The 19,182-nt window shown below is 35.6% G+C and overlaps 1 protein-coding gene and 1 pseudogene across 3 annotated transcripts in view; one reads left to right on the top strand and one right to left on the bottom strand.

Annotated features, from left to right (window-relative positions):
* The window catches only part of RESF1 (retroelement silencing factor 1), a 45,219-nt gene that overhangs the window by 24,055 nt on the left and 1,982 nt on the right, over positions 1-19,182 (top strand). For 2 of the 3 annotated variants that reach the window (XM_043966458.1, XM_043966459.1), the window contains exons 3-5: positions 8,436-8,512; positions 10,104-15,507; positions 16,951-17,028. In XM_043966458.1, the coding sequence (XP_043822393.1) occupies positions 10,161-15,507; positions 16,951-17,028 (5,425 nt within the window). In that variant the 5' untranslated portion in view covers positions 8,436-8,512; positions 10,104-10,160. Of the gene's footprint in view, positions 1-8,435; positions 8,513-10,103; positions 15,508-16,950; positions 17,029-17,905; positions 17,964-19,182 lie in introns of all 3 variants that reach the window. The other variant, XM_043966460.1, reaches the window with a different exon arrangement.
* On the bottom strand, positions 7,259-9,013 carry LOC122728923 (annotated as a pseudogene).

Here is a 19,182-nt window from a genome sequence, read left to right as displayed (position 1 = left end):
CTTTAAAATTATAATATTACTATAGTCCCCCCTCATGGAGGGTAATTGAGAAGACAATTGCTGCAATATTAATTAATAAAAATAATTTTTATCTTTGTTTTATCACTTTTTGCATCATCTGCCTAATTATCCTCATGCCATTATGAGAAATTAAAAAATCTAATATAATTGGTAACAGGTGTCAAGGCCAAATTCAACACTGTATTTATCATGACACCTGAGATAATTATGGGGGTTACCATAAAAGAACAGAGAAATGATGGGATATGAGCATTCCCACACTTGAGCAATATATACTGCCCATGCAGTATGCCAGGTCTAAAATAGGTGGATGGAATATATGTCCATGCCACCGAACATATTGGAAGAAACTGAGTCAGACTTAATCAGATGCATGGGATTGAGATGTCCATGGCATCAGGCATATAGGAGGGAGCATAGAAGCCAGGTGTAGAAGTGAGATGAATACTTCCAGCCATCTGTACAATATTGTGGGGAAAAAGAGAATAAAATATTAAACCAAGAGAATCCAACCTCAACATTTGTCAAAAGCCGTTCCCTCGGCCATACCTTGACTTCACGCATGTCTCCCCTCATGTGACAGTTCAGTGTCTGCTCTTGCATGTATTCCTCTTGTGATTGGATGGCATCTTGGCCAACTGGCATCTGATAACTCAGAATAAAGGCAATTAATGTCTTAAATGATAAGTTCCCATAATCCAAGTCTCATGGATTTAAAAATTGAGGATAATAAATGATTGCAAAAAATGTGAATACATCTTGACTCAGAACACAATATATAATTATGCAACAATTTCAAATAATACCCGTTTTTTTTTTACTTAGTATACAATTACTTTTGTGAAAAATCAGAACATATTCAAATACAAGTTAGAGCACAACAGAATCTCAAAGAAAACTTTTTTTTTTGAAAAAAGAAAACTTTTACAAATGTTCCCCTCTTTTTTTTTTTTTTTTGGAATATGCTTATCAAAAATAATACTTCTAGAATCAATTTACACTTGCCATGGCAACCAGTTTGCCAAGGAAATGCTTTAAAGAGTTTGATCAAATAATCAGTTGAGAAAAAAATAACAGAAACAAACAACTCAGAATATGGGAGCACAATACTCCTAGAATTAACATTGTATTATGAAATCAAAACCATCTTGCAATTTTTTTTAAAATTAGATAAATGAATAGAAGAAAATACACATGGAACAATAAAAAACAGTGAAATTCAAACTAAGGGACTCTAAATGAGCATGAACTTAATATTAATAAGAGTATTATAAAATATAAACTTGATCACATGAGTATAAAAAGCTTTTACAAATATTCTCCTTGTTTTAGAAACTAAGTATAAGACACAATCTCAAAAGCATTAAAATCTCTATGAAAATAAACCTATACCATTAATTCCAAAATGTATATGTAATAGCATAGAAATCCTATGTAACCTCTGAACTGACATTAATAATCTGAGTGAATTCAGAACACTCTTGATTCCGATATCTAAAATCCCCAATACTCATATCAATACCTTGCTGCTTACTTCTACATTTCTGTACAATATATACCCTTCCATGGCAAAAGAAGCAGAGTCTTGAACTATGTTGATGGTTGTCATTCTTATTCAGCTTAAGTTTTTCTTCTTTAACCCCTCTATATTGTCTGTCGGGCTTTTCACCATACAAATGCTTTATAAGATTACTAATTAAAGACAAAAGCAGGTTAGCAAAATTATGAACAAAACAGGCATATGTGGAATTTAAAGGGTTTTCTAAAGTTGTTTCAGAAGCACAGCCAGGCTGGAGAAGGGCTGAGCCTGAAGCTGCAAATGTAGTTAGAGAAAGTTGCGCATGAGCAACTTTCTCTGGACTTCCCAGGCAGGGGAAGCAATGGGCTTAGCCATGGGAGGAGTAGAGGGTGGGGTTTGGAGAGGAGGGGAGGGACCAGAGCAATTTGAATCAGACTTGATTTTGAACTCAGGCCTGGATTCCTCTTCCCCCACTTTGCCTCCAGGTGCTAGGGGATTAAAAGCTTCTAGAGGGTGGGTCATTGCCTCCAGGCATGCAAAATTAAAGCAACAATTACTGTTAGAACTGGGAAAAGCTGCGGGAATCTCTTCAGGTTTCTCTGAAAAAGCATGGTTGGGAGAGGGAGAGATATTTCCTTGTGTGAGTAAGTTGCTGGCTCTTTTAACAAAAAGAAAAAGAAAAATAGAAAATCCACAAAAACAAAGCATTAACATGATCTTATCTCCCATTTGTCTGGTTAAACAGACTAAAATCAAAAATAGGATAATTAGGGAATTTAAAAGGTCCATTCGAAAAAAATTTAAAGGAAAACACAGCCAGTACGCCAGTACTTAGCAGTTTAAAGGGTAGGGGAAATTTCTTACCCAACCGGAAGATCAGAAGTGAGGTTCAGCTTTCCTCTTCGTGGTCAGCCATCTGTTAAGGGCTAAAATTCTAGCTAGTCTGTCTAAAATATCTAATGAGTGGTCGCCAATAAATTATAAGCTTTAGCAAGAGTTAGACTTTTAAGCATTTATTAAGGAGAATAAGAATTTGGTAAAGAGAGAGAGAAAGGCCTAGATTTCTATCTATTAAAGGGAGAGCACATTTTTAGCTCCCTTCTCCACCAGCGTCCCCAGGAATGTTAAGGGCTAAAATTCTAGCTAGTCTGTCTAAAATATCTAATGAGTGGTCGCCAATAAATTATAAGCTTTAGCAAGAGTTAGACTTTTAAGCATTTATTAAGGAGAATAAGAATTTGGTAAAGAGAGAGAAAAAGGCCTAGATTCCTATCTATTAAAGGGAGAGCACATTTCTAGCTCCCTTCTCCGCCAGAGTCCAGAGGAAAGAGCGCGAGACTGAGCGCCAGTCTCTTCCTTCCTCCTCCCACTAGCCCGCGTCACTTCCTGACTCCTGGTCTTGCCCTCAAAGACCTTCCCTTCATGGGCAGAACTCTTCTACAGTAAGTATCCAGCAGGTGGCGTCATTCCAATCGTTACAGGAAAGAGCCCCAGAGTCAGCGCCAGTCTCTTCCTTCCTCCTCCCACTAGTCCGCGTCACTTCCTCCCGCCAAAGAAAAGACTCCTGGTCTTGCCCTCAAAGACCTTCGCTTCATGGGCAGAACTCTTCTACAGTAAGTATCCAGCAGGTGGCGTCATTCCAATCGTTACACTTGATTTCCAGCACTTTGCTACCACAAAGAGAGCTGCTATAAATATTTTTGTGCATGTGGGTCCTTTTCCCTTTTTTATGATCTCTTTGGGATACAGACCTAGTAGTGGTATTACTGGGTCAAAGGGTTCACAGCCCTATAGCCCTTTGGGCATAGTTCCAAATTGCTAAGGCACTTTTCTAATTCTAAATCTTTGTTTCTATGTGTTAATAAAATTATAAGCAGCTCAGATAGCTCAGGTAAACTAATATTAGGCTTCATAGAACCTGTTACTTAATAACTGTTCTGAACTGTAATGGTTTGTATAAATATCTGTTCTTAGCACATTTGTACCTACTCCTGGAGGGGTCTGCAACTATTTGCAACGTTTTGACAAATCACTCCTTCACACCTGGGCCAGAACTTCTGAGGATAAAGCTTGCTTTGGCTATTTCTTTGTTGCTCATTTCCTTCGATTTTCATCATTTATGGTAATTATGTTTGATAAAATCACTGTGAACATTGAATTAGCGAATACTGAACCATTGCTCCTAGGGAAAATACAGAGTTAAGTTCCTAGGAACTGCTAGTCACAATATTTACTTTAGTAGTTTCAAGAGTGGCCTCTTCCTGTGTTTTGGATATACCATATTGTTGATTCATTAACACTGAACTCACAGATAATAGTATTATACCTCTCCCCCCGCCCCCATTTCCTTGAGGCTGCCAGGTGCTCAGGACTCCTAAAGTTTCCTAACTTTTTTCTGTGCCTTAACCTGTCAGTAAGCCTCTTGCTGAATTGTCATTTATTCAGGTAGAGTTCTCGTTTTATGGGAATCCTCTACGTTTCCAGACTCTTCCTGGAACATTATATGACAAGAAGTACAAGATGAAAGGGGCAAAGAAAGTGATACCTACTCCATTAACATTTAAATATGATAACCCATTCATACACATACATTTAAGTTTCATATACTTATGTACTAAAGTCTTTCTTCTTGTTTTTTTGTTTTGTTTTGTTTTAGTGAGGCAATTGGGGTTAAGTGACTTGCCCAGGGTCACACAGCTAGTAAGTGTTAAGTGTCTGAGGCCGGATTTGAACTCAGGTATTCCTGAATCCAGGGCCGGTGCTTTATCCACTGCGCCACCTAGCTGCCCTCTTCTTGTTTTTTTGCAATGAACTTTAAACTTTTTTTATTCACATATTTGAATAATTATTAAAATTTTTATTGATGAATCTTTTCCAATCTTCCCTATCCTTTGTAATAAAGATTTTTAAAGTATAGAAAAGCAGTGAGTGAAAAGAACCTATATAATGATGGAATTCCATAATGGAAGCAATTATTCCACAACCAAAGGAAGGTGTTACTTCATCTCTTCTCTGGAGCTAAGATTCATCATCATTAGTATTCAACTTCCTTTCAGCATTTTCATTTGCTGTATTTATTGTGCACTGATTCTGTTTACTTCTTGATCATCATACAATTTCCCAGATTTCTAGCCATTATCCTTGTGGAACACATCTTAGAGTCAGTGTGGATCAAAGAGTACTTTTTCTACACATGACTCCAAATTGCTTTTCAAAATCAGTAAGAGCAATTCACATCTGTATCAAAAATGTATCTACCACAACCCTTCCAACATAAGGTGATTACATCCTTCATCCGTGGTAGTAAGTATATGGGAATTTTTTCTTATTAATAGTAACTTAGGGGCGGCTAGGTGGCGCAGTAGATAAAGCACCGGCCCTGGATTCAGGAGTACCTGAGTTCAAATCCGTCCTCAGACACTTGACACTTACTAGCTGTGTGACCCTGGACAAGTCACTTAACCCCCATTGCCCCGCAAAAAAAAAAAAAAATTAGTAACTTAGAGCATTTTTTCATGTAGTCAGTGGTTTTCAATTCTTTTGAAAACAGCCTGTTCTTTGGTTACTTATTTATTAGAGAATGGATTTTAGTGTTAGATTTTTGTCAGTTGCCCAAACATATTGTAGATCAGCCTAGTGATGTTTGATGCAAATATTTTTCCCCTTATCATCTCCTTTATCTTTTTGTTTTTTTGCAGGGCAATGAGGTTTAAGTGACTTGCCCTGGGTCACACAGCTAGTAAGTGTCAAGTGTCTGAGGTCGGATTTGAACTCAGGTCCTCCCGAATCCAGGGCTGGTGCTTCATCCACTGCACCACTTAGCTGCCCCACAGAATAATGTTTTTAAATGCATAAAATAATATATAGAATCACAAAGGAAGCCAATTATTTAAAAATACAATATAAACATGTTTTTAAAAAACTAAGCTCATGGATCTTGGATGAAGAACCCCTTATTTAACATCCTAATGCCCCTCTATGATTTATTCTAAAGGTGAAGGGGGGTGTAACATGTTAGAGGACCATGACTTTGAGATGATGGCATGACTTGCACTTAATTGGATTTAAGTGAAGGAGAGCAGTGCAAGGTCACCAACCTCATTATCTCCTCCAGAGCCCTCCAAATCCAGTGGAGAGATATACAACAAGATGAATGGAGATGGCCCTGGGTGTTTTTTAAGGCAGTTGGAGTTAAGTGACTTGCCCAGGGTCACACAGCAGGTGTCTGAGGTGAAATTTGAACTCAAGTCCTCCCAACTTTAGGGCCAGTGCTCTATCCACAGTGCCACCTAGCTGCCCCAGATGTAACATAAAAAACAACAACAAAGTATAGCATAGTATCGAATAGCCCTAAAGACCCAAGTACTGGAGCAAGGTATCACTATTCAATGAAAAACTTCTAGGAAAACAGGAAAGCAGTCTGGCTGAAATTAGGTTTAGACAAACATCATATATCAAGATAAATTCCCAATGTATACAGGACTTAGATATGTTTATTTAGCTTATATTATAAACAAATGAGTTGCAAGGAAGGAAATAATTTTAATCATGGAAAAGGTGAAGAGTTCATGACCAAAAAAGAAGGCATCGAAATCACACAAAATTAAATAGGTAATTTTGGACACTAAAATTTTTTAATAGATAAAACTTTAAAAATTGAAGGGAAACACCATGCCGGAGTCACAAATGAGGAAGATCAGGGCAGGGGTCTCAAGCCATGCACAAGAAAGTTTAATCACTGGACACTGAGTATATATACATGCAGCCAGTCAGCATATCTATGCCAGTGGAACAAACTTAAACAATGTAACATTAGAACTTTCACAATGATGAATTTCAGGAACAAGATAATTTTTCAGCTAGTTCACCTGAAACACTGTTAGCGCATTCTATTTAATCATATGTTTGTTTCTTGTAAATCTTGTTTTTGTGTATCTTGGCTACAGTCCTGAAGTCATGCCGCTGGGGACCCAGAGGATGTTGCTTAAGTACAGTAATCATGCTATATTTTGTTAACCTGTGCCAATATAGTCCCCACAACACCAAACTGGAGGGAGGAAAATCTTTGTATCTAGTTTCTCTGAAAAAGGTCTGAAATCCAAGATAAATGGATACAGACTATACTCACATAGATTTGTATATCCACAGTAGATGAAAGGCAGTGGGAAGAAAGCCATACTGATATACTCTTATTGAAACTATCAGTACCAGCCTTTCTGAAAATTAATTTCAAACTATAAACAATAAGGTCATTACCTTTTGATTCACCTATGTCATTATTAGGCATGTAACAGATCAAAGAAAGAAGTAAAGGGCCTACAGGAACAAAAGTATTCATAATAGCACTTTTGGGGGGTAACAACTCAGAACTAAAAGGGAGTACTCATCCATTGGGAATGACTAAACAAATCATGGTATTTGAATTTTATTGTGACATAAGAAATGGCAAATGGTATAGTTAGTTGTAGTCAGACATGGGAAAAGTAGTATGACCTGATGCAAAATAGAATGATCAGAACCCAGAGAACATTTTATACAGTAACATTGCAAAAGAAAAACAACTTTCTTTTTTTATAGACATAATAGATCTTAATTATTATTATTTCTTTTTTTAAAACCACACTATATCCAAACTATCGGTACCATTTAAAAAATTAGAAAACCCTGTGATTCTACCAAGTTATTTTGTGCTTTGAGTACTGCCTAGTGAAGCCACCTTCATTTTTCTATGAAGAACTTCCTCTGAGCTTTTCTGGATTTCTCCACAGTTTCAGAAGTGATCATTCCTCTTGGCAGCTGCAGCTTGCTATTTTCTTCATCCAGAATGTTCTCTGCTTCATCTTTCATCCACTGCAGAAGGGTTCCATAGCCCATGTCATATTGATAAGCAAGGATAAAACTTAATGGAATGATAGGGAGGAAGAGGCCTGGTTTCTTTTTTTTAATTGCTCCAGCTGTGAGACCAATGGTAGCAATGCTATAAAATGTCCAAAATATTTGAGGAATTCTCAGATTGCTTAATCTGCATAGCCATCTGCCTTTCCCTCATTTTGTTTTGCATTGTTAATTGTCTTTCCATCTGAAGTCGAGCATTCATGAGCATAAATTTCTGTTGCTGTTTCATATTTTCATTCATATGTTTGGGGGAAAAATCCCATTTTGATAGAGGATGGAAGACTCCTAAACACTGCTGTCACTGCTCTGGTTTGGTGGGGAGGGTACTGGTGGGGATATGGATGAGTCTGGGAGGCGGCCTGGAGTCTAGAAAAACAACTTTCTAAGACTTAAGTCCAATTGATACCCACCACCATTTCACCAGCTAGCTAGTGAAATATGGTACCCACAATATAACAGTGAGGTAATTAACATAGGATGCAGAATGAGACATATTTTTAGTAATGGCTTATGTTTTTTGTTTTGCTTGATTGCATATTTGAGACAAGGAATTTTGGGCTTTTTTGAGGGGGGGTAGGGAATGAGAAAAGGCTGATAGCATTTTCAAAATGAGGGAAAAAGTGAAAGAACCTTTGAAGCACATTTAATATGTTCAAAAGGGAACTTGGGAAGGTCAGTAGAAAACATAGACAAGCATTGAAAATATAATGTGTTAAATTTGTTGTCTACTTGGAGGGAGCAACGAGTAATATCACATGCCAATTTGTGGACTGCACAGGCAAATTGACTTTTTCTGATCTGCTTTTGTATATGGAAGTGCTTGTCTTGGTAGAAAGTTCCTAATTAAAAATTGACATTTATTTAAAAGGCCAAAAAAAAGGTGGTATGGTATGGGAAATGTACATGATTTATGGATGCTGTTATTATTTTGATTTCTATGAGATTCACATCAATTGGCCTTTCAAATCAGAACTCACATATTAAACTTTAATTTTGGCAGCTTCAGAATTGAGTGAAATCTAATAAAAGGATTCCATCAGCTATTAAATGTGCAGAGGAAGACATCTTAAAAATCAGGTAAAAGAAATTACCTAAAGTTTCAAATGGCAACATTCATAGAATTTAGAAATATACATATCAACTGTTGAGGGTCTTCTTTTAAAAAACAGAAATATCTTCAGTTCTCTATTTCTTGATTCTAGATGTGCATTAGCATCTGGCCTCATGATCTATAACCCTTGGAAATTAAAGTTGCTAGCCATTTGCTAAGCCAAGGATCTGTTTGGGAAATCTTGTTTCTATCTCCTTAAAAATCTCCATGCTACATCGGGAAATTAGTAGATGCCTGAGAGATTTTTTTTCCCCTAGAAAGGTGGTGGTGGTAGGGGGGGGGGTTACTTTGCATTTGACAAATGAAAAACCATGAATATTTCTGTATATACAGAAGGAATTAATGGAAAAGCATTTATTAAACACTTATGAGTTATATGTTTATATTAAGACTAGCAATTGTTATGATGCCTTCTCTTCTCACTTGTGTGACATTAGTTAACCTTGTTCTTTTCTGAGATCCTGCATCCCTGTTTAAAACCTCTCAAGGATAGTGCAATAGGGACATGTTAATGGAGCAGGGTTAAATAAAAACCTTATAAATGCTGTCTTGAAAGTAATGCTTGCTATATAGAAGGGGTAGCAAGGACAATTTGTAAAATCAGTCTTACTTGGGGTTTTGTCTTTGTTAATGTGAATAGTATCAAACAATAATGTCGAATTTAGATAGAAATGGAGACCACTAAACTATATATATAAGAATCCTCTGTGGGCTGCATATTGATTTTTAATTTGTTAAATATTTCCCATTCACATTTTAATCTGATTCAGACTGAATTCAAGAGTATTGTGGGTATCACATGGCAAAATGTTTGATTACCTCTGGTACAGAAGTAGAATTAAATAGACTGAGCTCATGTGAACCTGAAGACTCATGGGATACTATCTCATCTAAGTGAATTTGCTTTCTCTAAGCCTAACAGTGAGAAACATTTGTTCAATTTATTGTAATCACTTTTACTTGTTACTTGTTTCTAGAATGTTTTCAGTTGCAATGTAGACATTGTTCTTCCACTGACTCAAATCCTAACCTTTTCCTGTCTAGCTTCACAATCCACTGTAAAAGCCTAAAAGATTTGCTTCTACTCAGGATTGTGGAAGAACTTGCTTGCATCTTATGCCCTTGCTCCTGCTATAGACATTGTTCTTCCTTGCACCGTATTCAGGCACAAACCAATGTAGTGTATTTCATTTCTTCCCTAATAGACATGACATCTATACTGTGAAGATGCACTGAATTAACTTTTGTGTCAGGACCTTTTTAAAAAGTAATAAATTTAATATTCTGTGGAACTTCTTTAAAGTGACATTTAGCTTTTATTTGTCCTTTAACAGGACTGAATATTTTTTTCTTTATTGTCAGCCTCTTTCCCCTGCAACCTTTATTCCTTCACAAAACAAGTTTCAGGATTCTATGATAGAGAAAATGGTGGAAATAGTCGACAAAAGTTGGGTGCTTTTGTCAACCAGTTTTTTTCTAGAAATTGTAGTTTCTTGTCAGATAAGCTCATTAAAGAACAATTACTGGAAAAATAATAATGTTTTACTTGTTTTTCAGATTACTGACTTTTAAAAAAACTGATGTGGACTATACTGGTACATCTTCAAAAGAATAATGGACTGGAATATCAAACCAGAAGATAATGCTGCTCTTCCATCCTTTTTAGAAAGTCAGTCAAGTTTTTTGAGAAAAGCCTTAAGTCCACATACCTTAATACCTCAGAGTTCTTGTAACTATTCTAGAAATAATCAGGAGGCATTTGTTTGCCCTAACAATAAAAATGCAACTTTACAATCATTGCAGTATCAAAATATTGAAAATCCTCAGAATCCTCAGCAAGCTTCTCATCCAGATATATCTAGTAGGGTAGTTGTCATCCCAGAAACTTCCACTGAAAGAATTCATTTTTCACAGTTGAAAGAAGTACCAAATCAAGCAGATCAGCGTTCACATAGATCACTTGGAGCTTCAAGAAACTCTTGGTTAAGTTCTTCAGTAAGTGATTCTATCTTTTTTAGCAGAGGATTACCTGGTGCAGCATCTAGTGTCGGAGGTAGTGTACATAATGCACATAAATCTCAGGACCAGTATGTCTCCTCAAATACCTATACTATGCACCTACAGATGCTGTCATCTAATCCTTCAAAAGTTCCTGCATTGTATCCAGGAAATCAAGGATCTAATTTATACTCAGCAGAACAGCAAGTTGGTTGGGTACCACCCTGTACATCCAATGGACTAACTGTGCCCTTTCATCAACCAAATCAGTATCTTGATTCGCAAAGAGGTGTAGTAACCAATTTATCTCATACAAACATTCAAAAACAATCTGCTATTTCAGCTACACCATTACAGGTTACAAATAATCAACTTTTAAACCCTAGTGTAGCTGCTGCAGCACCTCTACCACCATATCCAATGGTACAGTCACGTCAGTATGCAGCTGTTAGTACAGTTACTGAGACCAGTAATAGAAATCTTCCCAATTACTACTGTAGACTAATCCCACCATTTCAAAAAAATAGTCAGTATTTAGCTCCAAATCCATCTAATGAAGTTTTACATACTCAACAAGCACATCTTTCTGAAACAAAAAGAGGTTTTGGAAGAGATTGTCAACAGTGGCAGAACACTAATGACAATGGCCATCAGAAACTGAATGTTGAAACAAACTATGCTTTTAATGAACCAGGAAATTCTTTTGCAGTTGGTGGAATACCTCACTATAAAAATAAACAAATGAGAACAAGTCTTTGTGATGCATCTTCTGAGTTAGTGAGCAGAATCCCAGGACCAAGCAACCAGATAAATAGTCAGTCTCTTGGAGAAACTAGTGGTTTTCTTGGGAAAGGTAGTGGTTCTCTCAGGGAAGATAGTTCTTTTGTAAGAGGTAGTGGTTCTCATAAAGAAGGTGGTCATTCAGTTAATTCAGAAATTGATATATCAAATGAAAGTAATTCCAAGATAACAAAAGAAGGCTTATTTAAGGATATAAAAAAATTACTGGCAATGAAAACTGAATTTTTGAAATTAGCAAAAGAAATTAAAATTAAAAAATCCTTTCTTTCTGTAAGCCAGGACAAAACACTTAATTCTTCCTTGCCACAGAATCCTGCTGTGTCTCTGCAGCTTCCTTCTAAGAGTCAGTCTTTTCCACAGTTAATGTCAGTTAATTCAGAGCATCAGTCACTAACAGTAATGCAATCTACAGAAGATACAAATAAAACTAACAGCCCAACAAACACTACTATTAAAGAAGTAGATTGTAGCAGACAGATTAACCAAGGCAATTCAGTTTTGCCAAATTCTGCCTCTTCCGGAAAATTGCAAACAGAGCACATGAATACTCCTTTGCAGGAAACCTCCCCAGTGTGTCAGAAAATCCAATCAGCTATTAATCCTGCACACACACTATCAAATCAGACCCCCTTAGATTTTAATAAAGGTGACAGACCTCAACAATTATCCAATGATATGATTAAAATTTCTGCTGCCCAACAAGGACAAAAAGCTTTGAAAAATAAAGAAGACAATTACAAAATTCTTTCTCAACTCCTTAAAAGCAACAATACAACTTTAGATTTTACCCCCAAAATAATGAATCCAGAAACATCAGTAAAAGTTGTGAGTGAAAATGTGCAAGATTGTAATAAATCTATCCGTTCAGAAGTAAAACAAAAAATGGAAGTCGCTAGTACTCAGTCACAATCCAAAAACACAGAAATTCCAGTGACTACTGTTGCAAATGCAAATGGTTTAGATAATTCTATTAAATTGAAAGATAGGACTTCAGTTTTGCTTAATGAGAAATCTTGCACAAAGGATAATAATTATTCCATGGAAGAGCTAACAGCATGTCTTGCATTGTGGAGAAAAACACCATCAGAATCCACTAACATTCAAAAGTGTGACAAATTAGGAAAAAACAAAGTATCGGATGGAATGACATCTCCTACAGCTATAAGAAACATAAATGAAACAGTTTTGCCAATTTTAAGTGTTCCTATTGGGCACAAACATGAATCTGGAAATTTAAATTTATCAAAGGGTATTGAACTTCAAATTGCTGTTGTTTCACCTTTAATCCTTTCCGAGATAAAACCATCAGGTGGTCAACCACTAAAGCCAACTAAATCTTCATTAGAATCGGTGTTCCCGGTTATTCAAGAAGGCAGTGTATGTAGTTTACAAGACCAAGTTAAAGAAAAAGCAATCGATTCATCAAATGTTAAAAGAACTTCTGATTCAACAAATAATTTTGCACTGATTAATAAGTTTGATTCCAAATTACAAGGCATTAAACCAGCTGATGGAATAATACATTCAAACACAAATTCAAAATTTTCACCTGAAAGAATGAAAGAAAAACCAGGCAAGTCAGAACCACACCTATCACATTTAGAAAAGGACATCTGTTCTTCCAACAATGCAAACTCAAGACAAGGTGTAGAACAAAACAAGGACCAGCAAATACCAATGCATTTGGTGACTGATACTCCAATGAGTGATGACTTGTTACAAATTGCCAGTGTCTGTTCTCTTGTAGAAGGTGATGTGTTTTATAATTCCCAAATAGCCAATATGTTCAGCTCTGTCCCTTCGACACAGGTTGATAAAAATTCTTTACCAGACAGCACCGTGATTGACAATGCTCAGCTTAAAGAACAACTGAACCAGACTGAGATTGAATCTGTGAGTAATTTGAAAGAGCAGCATTTGCTGGAAATTACTAATGCCCAGCCTAAAATATCTGATAGAACAGAATCATTGGGGACTTCAGAATTAAAGGATTGTGAAACAAATGACAGGATTTTACAGCAAAAAAATTTAGAACAAAATATTGAGAAGACAGAAGTTGTTAGTAATAAATGTTGCTCATCTACTGATGATCAGCCAGTTCTTAATTCTAAAGAAATTGCTAATGTATCTAATACACATTTCACCAAAGAGCCTTCAACTTGTATAATCCAAAATATTGAACAAGCAGAGAGCGAGGTTATTTTTGATGAGGCAGTATCTGTGAAATACCTAGATGACCAGTTGTCTGAACTTGTAGAAGAATTTCCTTATGGTATTGAAAGTACAGACATGCACAGTATTATGCCAACAAAAAATAAAAATTCGTCACTGCAACTAACCATGGACCCAGTTATTAAAGATAAAGAAACTGGCATCAAAAGCAGTTGTGACTCTGAAGATCCAGTAAATCAAATTAAAATTACAATGTTGAGCTCAAAGCACATGAAAGAATTGTTCCCTAAAGAGAATAAAGAGATCTGCAAGGGAGATGACAAACCAGACAAACTGGAAAATTCTCAGAAAAAGGAATCGATAACAAAATTGCAGAATCATTGTGGTTCAGATATAAAAGCTAAAAGAGATGTTTCAGATATAAAAGCTAAAAGAGATGTCAAACAGGATTCCTCTACAGGAAAAGATGATGCTCATTGCTGTGCATTAGGTTGGCTATCTACAGTTTATGATGGAGTGCCCCAATGTTTGTGTAATTCTAGAAAGGCCATTACAACAGAAGAGAAGCTTGATGGCCAGAGTTCACTTTCAGAAAGCCTGAGTTATAAAGGAGACCCAGCTACTGATAGGACCATCCTTGCTACAAAAATTAATAGTCCATTAAAGAATAACTTGGAGAATTCTCTGGCATATCCTGAAGAGAAAAGAACTTTGCTTGAAATGGAAAAAGATGAAATAAAATGCTCACCAAAGGCCATAGAGAAAGATAAACCTAGTTTTTCTTCAAGTAACAAAATGGTAAAATATAATGAAAGAAATTCTCAAGAAAATCCACAGAAGATACTTAAGGCAAGAAATTTAATCCCTTTAAATGGAGAAAAGAAAAAATCACATTTTTGGTCAATTAAAAACAAAGAATTTATTAAGAAGGAATGTTCTTCAAGAGATTTGATATCAACAGAGAAATTAAAGCGGAAATTTCAGTCAGGTTGCTCAAAATTTAAAACTCCAAAATGCAAGTTGGAACAACCTAATGTATCTAATACAGAGCAGAAAAAGAAAAAATATGAGCTAGAACAGAAAACATGTATAGTAAATGGGTCTAAATTGTGTGAGTCTCTTTCAAACATGAATGAAGAAAATTCTTCTGAAGAAAAAGGGTCTACAGATGCAAAGTCCACAAACTTGGAAACAAATATCCACCAGAGTATAATGAACACTTCAAATGTGAACTTAAACTCTTCCAAGTCTAACAGTAGTATATGTAAAATTAATAAAGTTCTTTCTTCTCAAGATTATTTTCAGAGGCCAAAGCAAAAAGAAAAGATTGGTAGTGGAGACTTAAAGCAAAGACATGGTAAAGGAGACTTAAAACAAAGGCATGAAAGTGAGAAATTTAAAAAAAATAGGCCACATGTTTCTGAAGGTGTGTGGCGCAACAAACTCACTATAAAACTGGTTAACTGTGCAAAATCAAATGAGGCACACAATGTAAGGAAATATAAAAGATCATCAGACAATCTAACACACCATAATAAAGCCACTAAGTCTCACAGAAACAAGATCCATCATTCAAAAGAGTCCAAAATGTGTGGCATTGCAAGGAATGTGCAAGAAAAAGTTGGCGAAAAACAGCTTGATAATGTTGTTGTTTTAAACAGAAAAGTTAACAAATATAACCAAATTCCTCTCCAAGGAAAGGATCAAAAGGAACAAAAAAAACTTTATTTGAACAGAGTTGCATTTAAACGCACTGCACAAGAAAGTATTTGCCTAACAAAATTAGACTGTTCACCCAGGAGTTCTGTAAAGCAACTTAAAAGTGGTAATGAGTCCAACCAAGATTCATTTTCACTTGAGAAGAATAAATTTGGAAAACCAAGAATGCTGGAATTTAAGTTATGTCCAGAAGAACTGTTTAAGAATGGAAACAGTGAAGAAAAAACAGATTTTAAGTCTTTTCCCAGGAAGGAGCAAGTTCCTGTACAAGGTATGGCATGTTTTAAAAGCTGATTGTTGGGGGCAGCTAGGTGGCACAGTGGATAAAGCACCGGCCCTGGAGTCAGGAGGACCTGAGTTCAAATTCAGCCTCAGACACTTAACACTTACTAGCTGTGTGACCCTAGGCAAGTTGCTTAACCCCAATTGCCTCATCAAAAAACAAACAAAAGCTGATTGTTTCTATAAGGTGATGATTCAGTTTTAGAGAATTTGATTATAGTTGAAAAACATCACTTATGTAGTGGAAAGAGTGCTGGACTTGGAGTCATTAGAGACCTGGGTTCAGATCCTGCCAAGGACAGTTAACTTGCTTTGTGACAGTGGACCAGGCCTTTAACTCTGTTTCATTATCTATAAAATGTGCATAATAGCTAATAGTTATCTCATAAAGCTATTATGAGGTTCAAGTGGCATAATGTATAATCATTTTGCAATCCCCAAAGTACTATATAACTATCAGTTATTATTTTTATAAACCTAATATCAATACCATAATTAGTTGTGCTTTTCAGTTCATGTTTAAAACATTCTGATAGCAACTAAAATTGATCTTTGATTATTGTTTCCCATCTCCATTTCTTCATTTATATATTTCTTATTTCCCCATGTTAAAAAACTAATGCCTCAGAATTCTGAAAATAAAGTTCTCATCAATATTACATGAAATAGTATGTAAAAGTTTCAATATGCCAATTACTTTTTTTTTTTTTTAGTGAGGCATTTGGGGTAAAGTGACTTGCCCAGGGTCACACAGCTATTAAGTGTTAAGTATCTGAGGCCGGATTTGAACTCAGGTACTCCTGACTCCAGGGCCGTTGCTCTATCCACTGAGCCACCTAGCTGTCCAATATGCCAATTACTAAGAGATATGCATTGTATTAAAAAGAAAAATTAGCAAGGGAAATTATTCCTTTTTTTTAAAATTTATTATTTATCATAGGACAGGCATACACCATTCCATACTTTGTACTGCTTTTGTGCATTTTGAAGTAGTCTATATCTCATTAAAATATTAAAATTAAACTTTATAGTCCAATCAACTCAAATCAAGTTACCAAAAAACTATAGAAATATTTGTTCTCTTCATGCTCAAAAGAGAATTTTGCTGTCATCTAGTAGTACTCTCACATTGTCGCTTTGGTCTTTGTCGAGTATGGTCATTTTTCTTTTTTCAGAGAGGGGAAAGAAAACTTCTTCCATTTGGCAAGCTATTTTTTGAGTATTTACTACAAAAGAGAAAGTACTTTATATAAGAATATGTTCTCCTTGACACCACTTAAGTCATAAAGATTAATATTGTTTTTAGTTCTATAAAATGCTTTTCTGCCTCTGTGTATACAAAACAACTTTTCTACTTCAAATATAGTTCTTTTAGCACTTAGAAATATTTACAAATTAAGATATATTAAAATGACAGTTTGATCATTTGCAGGTATAAAAAGTACAAAAGAAGACTGGTTAAAATGTATTCCACAGAAGAAAAGGAAAACAGAAGCAGTCAAAGATAAAGGTGACACATTGCCTGTACTCAGATCATCTTAAAGTATTGCTGTTATTTTTGTATACAGTACATTTCACATCACATCAGCTCATGTAGATCTTTCCAGGTTTTCCTGATAGCATCCTGCTCATCATTTTAAAATAGTATACTCCATTTATATAGTACTTTAAAGAGATTTCCTAACAATAAACCCATATAGTACCTTATACCTGACAAAGAACCACCCAATTGAGTGTTATGTTATTCCCTCCTTGAGCCAACTCAAGGTCTTTGAGCCAATTCTGATGAGTGTAAGGCTCATTCGCTACCCTGCTCCTCCCCTATCTAGTGCTGATTTTTAATGAGAATAAAATGGTGCTTCCAGCACAGTTCTGATGGAGAAAAAAAGAAATTGGAAGTAGTAGAATTGTTGCTTTAAATGAAAGTGGAGACAGAAATTGGAGTTTTGTATTTAAATGCAAGACAAGATAGATCATGTAATTGTGTTTTGAAAACATCAATTGAAAACTTTGAGCATAAAAGGAACACAGAATTTTTTAAAGTTATATAAAGAAGGAAAGCTAAACAAAAGAAAGCAAAAACAGACAAATAAAAGGCAAGTAGATGCATGATACCATGGAGTGAGACTTAAATAATCACAGAATCATGGACTCTCACAGTTTCCATTTGTCATGGAAAGGATGGCATAGATTATCTATCCCACACCATACCTAAGTAAGAATACTCCCTATACAAAATCCTCAACAAATGACCCATCCTGTTTACATTTGAGATTCCATTAATAGTGAATTAATTCCTCCCAAAGGAAGTTCATTGATTCAAAAGAAGATTTTGTTGTTATTGTTGTTTTGTATCTTACTGAAATATTTCTGCATCTTCTACCTAGGTACCATGACTAGGTTACTTGCCTTCAGAGCTAAAGCTCAGAACAAATTCTCTTCCAGGTGATAGACCTTTGGTTTTTATATCCCTCTTAAGCTTTCTATATAGGGCCACTAGGTGGTGCTGTGGATAGAGTGCCTTGAGTCAGGAAGATGAGTCTTCTTCCTGACTGAGTTCATATCTGTCCTCAGACATTTACTAGCTGTATGACCTTGGACAATTCACTTAATCGTGTTTGCCTCAGTTTTGTCTTCTGTAAAATGATCTGAAGAAGAAAATAGCAAACCACTCCAGTATCTTTGCCATGAAAACCCAAATAGGATTACAAAAACTATAATGTCACACTGTTTACATATTCACTTTATAATTAATTATTAGAACCAAGTATAAGATTTAACACTTAGACCTATTGAATTTCATTTTCAAACTGTCATTTTAGCCCGATTAAAATTGTTAGCTGTCTTTTCCAGCTTTGTGTCATCTAGAAATTTGGTTGACTGCCATGTATCTAAGTCACACTGTAAATGTTAATCACTAGAGAGCATCTTCTGGATTGGCATCTGTTGTCTCGGTGACAGTCACCTGTCTGTGATCTAATTATAAAATGTTTGTGAACTTACCCATCTCTCTCCATATTATCCACAACTCATACTAAAAATTATCCAAAATTTTCATTGAAAATTAAAACATTTTGTTTTATAGCAATTTTCTGTGAAAAAAAAAATGTATTTCTCATGCTTTCTTTAATCACTTGTTTTTTAGACTGCTCTCCTATCCATTTCAAGTGTATATGCATGAGTATACAAAAAGGATTTCTTTGATTTGCCTGTTTGAAAGTGGCAGTTCTACAAAGAAGCTTAAAAGCTTCTATTGAAATCAGTTGATTTGTTGAGGTCCTCTGCTAGCACAAGGAGGAAACAACAGTTAGTAAGACATAGCTTTTGCTATCCAGAAATTATAGTTTGGTGGAGGAGAAGAGCCCATAGGACTAAAGAAATTTCAGTTGCTGGGATTCTTTAAAAAGGAAGAGTAAGCCTGCAGAATGTTAACTGGTGAGCTGGATTCCTGATTACTTGTAAGAAGTCAGAACTAGGAGTTTGGTTGGAATGGGCTCCTCTTCACTGGAGACTTTCACTCTAAGATTGTACTGTTAGAGGAAACACCTTAAATCAAAAAGGAATAGCAGGTTGTACATTTGCAGTTCTGTGTGCAATCGTTTTTTAAAAAATTATGCTATGTTATGGGAATGCTTATTTTTTTCCCATAGAAGGGAAAAGACTT

Source organism: Dromiciops gliroides, chromosome 5 (assembly GCF_019393635.1).
Source record: "Dromiciops gliroides isolate mDroGli1 chromosome 5, mDroGli1.pri, whole genome shotgun sequence".
Classification (NCBI taxonomy): domain Eukaryota; kingdom Metazoa; phylum Chordata; class Mammalia; order Microbiotheria; family Microbiotheriidae; genus Dromiciops; species Dromiciops gliroides.
Note: the sequence above shows the minus strand (reverse complement) of the source record. Positions and strands in the feature narration are given on the sequence as shown.